This window comes from Lentinus tigrinus, assembly GCF_003813185.1.
Source record: "Lentinus tigrinus ALCF2SS1-7 unplaced genomic scaffold L226scaffold_55, whole genome shotgun sequence".
In the NCBI taxonomy this organism is placed as follows: domain Eukaryota; kingdom Fungi; phylum Basidiomycota; class Agaricomycetes; order Polyporales; family Polyporaceae; genus Lentinus; species Lentinus tigrinus.
In genome coordinates this window covers 144,825-152,514 of record NW_027137964.1, presented here as the reverse complement: position 1 = coordinate 152,514, position 7,690 = coordinate 144,825, and the positions used below count along the sequence as shown (strand labels likewise).

Sequence of the window (7,690 nt, the reverse complement as noted above, 5' to 3'; positions counted from 1 at the left end):
TGGCAACTTGCGCGACCCGCGCACAACCTCGGAGACTTGACGCGACGGTTTCGAGGCGTGCGACGTGAGCTGGGCGGGAGTGCTGTCAGAACTCGGACTCGGACACAGGTAAGTTTGTGACGTACCGTTCTCTTCCCGGCAGCGTGCAGACTTGCGCGTGTTTGAGCTGTACGAGAGCGACAGTCGGGTGAGAGGGCGGTTGCCGGAACGTGTCAGGAGGGAAGAGACGGTGTCCTCAATCGGGTCCCGAGCTTCGATGTCGAGGATGGGGTTGAGCGTTTTCAGTTCTGGAAGAGTACAGGGTGTCAGGGGCAGCACTGGTGGGTTTGGTGATGCGAGCTGGTCTCGATCTGCAATATATGAGAGCGCGAGCGCGGACTCTGAACTCAGCTGACCGCGGCCTCGTCTTCTGGAAGCCGAACAATCTGGTGAGTAGCTCCTCCTCAGACATGAATACGGCTACGTACCCTCGCGCAGTAACAGATCCGGTTTCTGGAGACTTGTGGTCGCATGCAGCGTTGCCACAGCGTCCTGTGCAGGCGAATATCAGCATGAACGTAAGTCTGGCTACATACCTCGATAGCACCCACCCTGCGTCAAACCACCGCACGCGATCGCGCAATCGGTCTCTTCGAGCGCGTCGAGGACGAGACCAGGAATGATGGGAACACGCGACACCAGGCACGGTTGGTCGACTCCGTCGTCGACACAGAGCACTTGAACTTCGGAGAACAAACCAAGTACCGCGAAGAAGTGGTTGGCGTCCAGTCCGGGGCAAGAGCGGTCTCCAATATGCAAGTGTTTCATCGTCCGACTGCCGAGCATTTCTGGTGCTGACCGTTGTCGTCCGTTGTCAGGTAGGTGCTCGAGGACGACACCCATGGCATGCCGTCCTGCGAGAGGCTTCGCGGTGATGCAGAGCTACACCCCGGACCGGCGTTGTGCGCGGAAACACCACGAGAGCGACGTGTAGACCCTCCAGGACCGTCGCTGCAAGAATCCGGATGAGAAAGGAGTACACGTCGAGGTAAGTACAGCGCGTACTCACCAACATCAGGCAGAGGACTGACAGCTTCTGCGCGTTGTAGACGACACGCAGGAATGTCCGCTAGGGTGTCCGGCGGGATGCCATGTCTCGCCTCGACGTGAAGATCCATCAAGACCTATGCACAGGAGGTGCGCCCTGTCTCCGTGGCCGCGTCGACCTTCTCAGAGCGCCGCAGGCCGAGGTCCACGGTGAAGAGGACGCAATGGACTATGCCAGGTGCGCCGGCAGCGACGATCTCGCCGTTGTAGATGTCCTCCATCTGCGCAGTGTTGTAGACCTCGTCGATGCGCACGACGAGGACTTCGTAGTCGCAGGAGGCACCTTCTTCACTGATCGCGAGCACGGTCCGCGGTCTGGACGATCGTCTCGAGGTGGGACGTGTGCATGGCTCAGATGTCGTCGGAGGACGAAGAAGAGCCGGCAACGGTGAGTAGGTCGGCAATGCGTTCGGCCAGCTGGTATGCGAAACCCGTGGCGAGGTCGCGTCCGTTGTAGAGGCGCTGCTTCGAGTACTTCCGGGCTTGGGAACGCCACTGCGCACAAGCGAGCTGCGACTCTGCGACACGAAGCTTCAGCGAGGCTGAGGCAGATAGTGGATGCTACGCACCTGACCGGCGCATCTGCTTGTACACGCCCGTGAAGACAGACTTGCTCTGGTGCTGGAAGTCCCACGCGGAAGCGATCTCCGCTGCGAAGCCGACCATGTCAGCCTTGAGCGCGATGTCAATGAGGATCGGGTCTTCCTGGTGCTGGATGGTCTCGAGGAGCTCGGCCATGACCGGGCCCACTGCCTCGCGTGCGCGGTCGAACGCAGGCGTGACCCTGTCCGGGTCAGGTGTCTCCGCGACGCGGAACGCATTCGTGACCTGGGAGGCAACCTTGGAGACCTCAAGGTCCAATGTCCGGACCGTGTGGAGGACGACATCATCAAAGGTGGACGTAGGCAGGTGGGTCATACGTGACAGAGCGATATGTGGGCCCTCGAGATGCAGCTGCACATGGGAAGGTGCGGATCTCCACAATGTGCGTGTGTCATGACGGCGAGGATGCGAGAGGGCAAACAATACGTCGTCGAGAGAGTGGGGAGTCTCTTGGTGCGGCTGGACATCTGAAGGTGCGACCGCTTTGAACCCGCCGGACACGTCAGCTTCGAACAGATCAAGCTAACCACGGAGCGACGTGCTCACCATGCACCGTAGCCTGCCCTCGTTTGTGTCCTCAGCACCAAGGTGCGTCTTGCCGCTGCCGAAGCACGCTGCCTGTAAGAGATGTTTCTCGTTAGAGGTACATAAACAGATTGAACGGAACAACTCGACACATACCAAGTGCAAATGCGCGAGAGGCAGGGAAACTCAGAGGCAAGGGTAGGACCGACACGAAGATGGGGAGAGCAGAGAGAAGGGGGATTCAGCGTGGCTGGTCGTCTCAGAAAGCCGCTCATTTCGCTGTCAAGGGCGGGATATGGCCAGATGGTAAGCGGGTGCAGTGTCAGTACCTGCTTCGCTCGGCTGTCAAGTCAGACAAAGCTTCGTCAACTATGTACTGGTAAGCGGATTCAGTCTCGGCCCCAGACGGAGCCCAAAATATTCAAGTCGTTGGAAGATCCATACTTATTCTTACTTCAAGTTACGAGACTGCATTGTTGGCTTTGTACATCCTCGAAATTAGTGCGTTTCAGGAATATCTATGACTATAGTCTATCCGGTCACTCCGCACTCGACCATTCTAGTCGCTCAAGGGCTGTCGGTTCCCGCCATCCCCGCTCAGTCCAAACAAGCCAAGTCCCATCCTTGAACATCTGCGGAAGCGGACCGCGGCATCGGTTGACAGCCGAAGCCCCATCACCCTCTAAGTCAACCTCCTCACTGATCATCTTCACGCTCTTTGGTCCGTTCCGGATGTACCGATGCGGAATGGTGATCCCGTCGGTGTTACGCTTGAACACACGCCGTCTGCCAATGTCGCTACGGCCGAGGTACGGAAGAGGAACCGGGGCAGGGAACAGAGGGCCAGGAGCGACAGCAGAGATGTCAAGCTCAGCGGCGAGCAGCTGCTCTCTTGTAGCCTGGATAAAATACATCCGAGGCTGGGGCTCTGCTGCGAGGAGGGCAAGAAGATGGCGAACCTGTGCCATGCTCGGGCTTCCATGCCCTGTGCTGAGATTCATGAACGGGACATCGGCTGGCCACCCATAGAGGAGGACACCATAGCGGAGGACAACGTCCTTATGGAACAGCCGGAGAGTCCAGCACATGCGTGCGCACAGGTCGCCGGTCACATGGACTGCAATAATGCACCACATCAGAGTCGGTGTGGGTCATGATGGCAAGGAAGAGCGCACCAAGCAACTCATTCAGAAGAAGTCGGACGCTCCCCCGGGGATCGGAGTGGTCAGGTCTGGGAAGCTCTGAAGTGAGGGGTACACCCGGGGAGATGAGGAGTGGCAGCGGTGCTGGAAACTGGCGGTGAGGGTGAACAGTATGTGTGTATGAGCGAACAGCGATCGAGGTATGTTGCAAGAGGCGGGAGCGTGTAGGGGCCATGGAGGACTTGTGAACCGGGTCGTTCGAGCGTTGTTGTTACAGGTCTATATACGCCGCTCCATTGCAAAGAGACCAGATCTGCGAGGTCAGCGTGAATCTGCACAACGTGAAGTTGAGCTAATGCAATATTTGCTAATGGGTTCAATTTATTACTAAACATACACAGTACGGCTGAAAATATAGGTTGTATGGCTCGCCCACACAAACTACCAGTGTCGCAATTATATTCAGGAAATGTGGGTGCCTCTAGTCGCTGGTGCATTGCATGACACTGTGAACATCCCCAGGCGACACCCATTACAGTGTTCCTGAAAGAGCCTTCATCTGACAAAGGACACAAGCACGCAAGATGAGTACGTCCCATCTCATCCCCCACATGCCGATGTGCACAAGTCTGTAGAGCTCGACCTGCACAATGCTGCGAACGAGCATCCTGCACTCCTTGCAAGCCGCCGCTTTCTCGGACTCAGAGCTACAGACGCACCTCAATTGCCGCCGCTCAGTACGAGCCCGATACCGTGGCAGATCCCTCTCCCGCCGCCGCATTACAGAACGTGCCCCGAGGTCCGTCGTGTCCGAAGAACTGGGTCCTGATGCAGTCGACGGCCCGGGTGAGATCTCTGTGAAAGTGTCTGCATGTAGTTATTCAGACCCGCCGGCCTCAAGTCCATGCGCGAAATCCGATACAGAATTCCCGAGGTCATGGGCAGGTGCGCGGCGTGATGAGAACTGGGGAGTCGGCGTGTCAGGGCTGCAGCCGTCGCTTCCAAGTCAACGTACCGATATTGCACTCCAGCTGTCTTTGCAGGATCTGTTAGCACATTTGAAATGGTCTTCGCGGCTTCGTGGAACGTACAGTATGTGTTCTCTCCAGTCACGTCTCGCGCTCGTTTGTCCCTGCTGTAGTAATTCACACCGGGAGGAGCCCCGTGCCCCAAGGCTTGGAGACTGTTGAGGATTGTGTTTGCGTCGAGCGAAGGTCGCAGACCCTCAGGAACGCGACGCATCTGTGTGCGAGGGTTAACTTGCCGTACCCCGGGCCTTCGCTTCAAGATATTGCATGTGTTCGCAATCTCCGTCGCGAGGTGACGTTCGTGCGATCCCGAGGGTCCTGTACATGTATCCTGTAAGTAACTGCGACGGGCCCTTCTCCTTCTCTTCTTGCGAGCCCAGCTGCACACCCAACACGTCTCACAGGTCGTGCAAGTCTGAAAACAGACGAACGGAGTGAGCTGCGCCCTGCCGCCGCTTCGGAATGCACGTACCCACACGGACGCCATTCAGGGACAGAGATGCCTTGCCGGAGCATCCGATCACGCTGTGCGGACTCCGGAGCGTGTCTGCCGCGCCGCGCACACCCTGTAACGCAGTCGCTTTGTGCTGTACGGAATCGTGCAGGCCCGGCGGGCTCCCGAGCCTGAATTCTTCAGCACGAAAGCCGAGATGCGGGCTCCAAGTCCAAAGGACTGGATGTGACGCCTTCGCAAGTCGAGGCGGCGGTAGGTTGGTGCGATCTCACGCAGTCTCACAGCCTGAGCAGGCACCTCGTGCGACCGTCGCAGCGGTCTCCTGCACCTGAAGTCGCCCTCGCGGCCTGCGCAGTGCAAATTCAATAACCTCAAAAGTAGGAACACAAGTGAGTACATGTACACGGTACGAGGTGCAAGCCCGTGACTGCGACAAACAATGTCAGCGGCGTGCGGCGTGCTGTCCAGTGCGATGATGCGAACGCACCTCAGTTCTGCCGAGTCCCGACTCTCGAGGTTCCGCCCGAGCCGTCGCACAAGCGAGTACCAAGTCTTCCCAGGGCAATTAGTTGGATGCTCACGACCTCCGCGGCCGTCGACTCCACAAGATACATTCTCCGGGCTCCGGGCTCGGGGTCCTGTCCCACCGTCGTTGCAGCGATCGTGTTTGAGCATACGGAGTCTCGTCGAGCTCGAGGCTACGTCTGAACGGCCGCTACGTACAGCAAGAACAGGGAACTCAGGTGTTGCGGTGCTCCTTCGCCTCGCTCTTGATCGAGATACGCGGAGGTACGCTGGAATGTTCGGACGCAGGAGGCGACGGCTTGGGTGGACGACACTTGAGCTTCGTTCGGGATCGTGATCCCATTCCTGGCTGGCACGGGCGAGTCAGTGCGCCGAGGGGTAGCCACATGATTCGGATGTGCAGGAGGAGGAACGGTTGGCGCGTTAGGTCGCTCCGAGTCCTTCTTCGCAGGAGTAGCCAATGCAAGGATCTCGTCCTCTGTCAGGTCCGCCTCCTTTTTTCGCTTCCTGACTTGGCTCCTTGCCCTTGTCGGCTGGAGGCGGCGCTGAAGGCTTCTCCCATGGGAAGAAGTGGACGCCTGGGACTGGTGTTGACGGTCATGACAGCCAGCGCACGGCAGCCGACGCTTCCGGGTCAACGTACAGGGGTCTCCTACGGACACTTCACAGGTAAAGCTCCCGAGGTCCGGCTTTGTAGCGTCGTCTGTACGCCCCCGACCGTCGTGCCCAACGTCTGTCTGTCACCCTGGGCGAGCGAGTCCTATCGTGCTGCGAGTCCGTGCACACTGCGCTCGCAGCTCGGGCGTCCTCCGGGGGACAGGATGAGACCCGGACGTCGAATGCGGGCCGCGAGGGTTAATTTACATTAGCGTGAAACGCAACTGGTGGGAGAGACCGCGGCGCGGACCGCACTTACAATGTGGAACTGGAACGGGGAAGCGACGCTTGTCGCTTAACCGCCGCCCGGAACTTGCTCAGACGTACTGGCGTCATCACGGCGGGCGAGCGGTGGTCCGTGCGCGGCGTCAGGTAGGCGTATAATAGTCTGGTTGTGCGGAGGAGGTGCGGTCAGCGATCCTCGCCCGCTCTCTGCGGCTTACCTGCTCTCTCAAGGTCTCAAGGCTCGTCCCGACTGGGAACACGCTGCCCGAAGCCCGAGTCGTCGTGCGGCTGCTTGATTGGGTTGTGAGTCGCGGCCGTTTGAGGAGAGATGCGGTTACTGATGTGTTTGCTGGTGCTGCAGGCTGAGGCTGACCGTTCTGTCAGGACGTCCTCCGGCTGCGGGGGATCAGTGGCCACTCACGAAGGACGTTCGGGTGCGTGGTGGTACGTGCCGTAGGCCCCTCGTGGCGGTTGCGGCGGCGAGTTGCTGGGTGACGACGTTCTGCAGGACGCGGGCAGGTGAGTACTTGAAGATGCAAGAAACGGACAGACGTCGTTACTCACCCTTTCGCTCACGCAAGGATCTGCTGCTGACCGCGTTAGTAAGTCCAGCTAGTGACTTTGAGCAGGGGCGAGATTGCTGACTCGTTGCGCACCATGCATCACGTCTCCATCGGTGAATGTGACGACCGGTCAGGCCCTGCGGCGGCGGCGGCGCCCGGATACTTGGTCACTCACCAGTATTGGTCGACCGTGGCGTGCGGGATGATTTTGGTTGGAGCGCTTCCGGGCGGAGTCAGGAGCGACGAGAGGCGAGGGATGCGTACGAGGAGGTGACTTCTTCGCCGATCGTGCGCTGCAGCTTGAGCGCGGTCCGAACGATCGTCTCGAGGTGGGACGTGTACGTGGCGCAGATGTCGTCGGAGGACGTGGAAGAGCCGGCGACGGTGAGCAGGTGGGCGATACGTTCGGCTAGCTGGTGTGCGAAACCCGTGGCGAGGTCGCGTCCGCTGTAGAGGCGCTGCTTCGAGTACTTCCGGGCATGGGAACGCCACTGCGCACAAGCGAGCTGCGACTCTGCGACACGAAGCTTCAGCGAGGCTGGTAACACTGAGGCAGATGGTGGATGCTACGCACCTGACCGGCGCGTCTCACGAGTTTCTGATGCGCGCATTGCCCGCGTTTGTGAGCATTCTCTGTCGCCTGGCGAGACGAAGGACGCGTGAGTGGTATGGCGAACGCGGTAAGCGTTGGCTTTGCTCGTGACGGAGAAGACTCGGGTGTGGGGGAGTCGGGACGCACGCAGGTCAAGGCGGGTGAAGGGACGCGTAGAACGGTAACAGAACATATGTATTCTCGTGGTGCTAATACAGTGATACGAGTACGCTGCAGCGTGGGTCGGAGTCTGCGTGGCGGGTCGCAGGATATGGGAGCGCGGTGGGGTG

General features: G+C 59.2%; 5 protein-coding genes across 5 annotated transcripts; all 5 read right to left on the bottom strand.

Moving 5' to 3' along the window:
* Window positions 1-27: 27 nt before the first annotated feature.
* On the bottom strand, window positions 28-882 carry L226DRAFT_576129 (uncharacterized protein; the record flags this gene model as incomplete). The annotated part of the gene is made up of 4 exons (XM_067685308.1): window positions 28-69; window positions 126-409; window positions 468-531; window positions 591-882. Coding segments are annotated over 4 exons (682 nt in total), but the record flags the coding sequence as incomplete, so codon positions are not given.
* A 281-nt stretch (window positions 883-1,163) lies between these two features.
* Window positions 1,164-2,279, bottom strand: L226DRAFT_617299 (uncharacterized protein; the record flags this gene model as incomplete). The annotated part of the gene is made up of 3 exons (XM_067687014.1): window positions 1,656-2,279; window positions 1,457-1,604; window positions 1,164-1,401 (listed from the first exon to the last, which is right to left on the bottom strand). The coding sequence occupies exons 1-3, from the start codon at window positions 2,002-2,004 to the stop codon at window positions 1,164-1,166; spliced, it is 735 nt and encodes a 244-aa protein (XP_067529415.1). The 5' UTR covers window positions 2,005-2,279.
* Window positions 2,280-2,753: 474 nt separating this feature from the next.
* On the bottom strand, window positions 2,754-3,302 carry L226DRAFT_472804 (uncharacterized protein; the record flags this gene model as incomplete). Its single annotated transcript, XM_067676487.1, has 1 exon — window positions 2,754-3,302. One exon carries the CDS (start codon window positions 3,300-3,302, stop codon window positions 2,754-2,756), a length of 549 nt encoding a protein of 182 aa, XP_067529414.1.
* A 1,482-nt stretch (window positions 3,303-4,784) lies between these two features.
* On the bottom strand, window positions 4,785-6,535 carry L226DRAFT_314471 (uncharacterized protein). Its single transcript, XM_067673839.1, has 4 exons — window positions 6,280-6,535; window positions 5,326-5,712; window positions 4,857-5,265; window positions 4,785-4,799 (listed from the first exon to the last, which is right to left on the bottom strand). The coding sequence occupies exons 1-3, from the start codon at window positions 6,354-6,356 to the stop codon at window positions 4,905-4,907; spliced, it is 825 nt and encodes a 274-aa protein (XP_067529413.1). The 5' UTR covers window positions 6,357-6,535; the 3' UTR covers window positions 4,785-4,799; window positions 4,857-4,904.
* Window positions 6,536-6,579: 44 nt separating this feature from the next.
* Window positions 6,580-7,419, bottom strand: L226DRAFT_527016 (uncharacterized protein; the record flags this gene model as incomplete). Its single annotated transcript, XM_067679088.1, has 6 exons — window positions 6,580-6,641; window positions 6,667-6,747; window positions 6,810-6,832; window positions 6,984-7,028; window positions 7,073-7,346; window positions 7,383-7,419. 6 exons carry the CDS (start codon window positions 7,417-7,419, stop codon window positions 6,580-6,582), a joined length of 522 nt encoding a protein of 173 aa, XP_067529412.1.
* Window positions 7,420-7,690: the final 271 nt, after the last annotated feature.

Excerpts from the sequence above, each read along its gene's own strand:
- L226DRAFT_314471 (XM_067673839.1), bottom strand. The coding sequence starts at position 6,356 with ATGACGCCAGTACGTCTGAGCAAGTTCCGGGCGGCGGTTAAGCGACAA. Across the intron at positions 5,713-6,279 it reads CCCCGTTCCAGTTCCACATT|CCAGGAATGGGATCACGATC; the intron begins GTAAGTGCGGTC and ends CGCCCGTGCCAG. Across the intron at positions 5,266-5,325 it reads CGGGACTCGGCAGAACTGAG|TCACGGGCTTGCACCTCGTA; the intron begins GTGCGTTCGCAT and ends TGTTTGTCGCAG.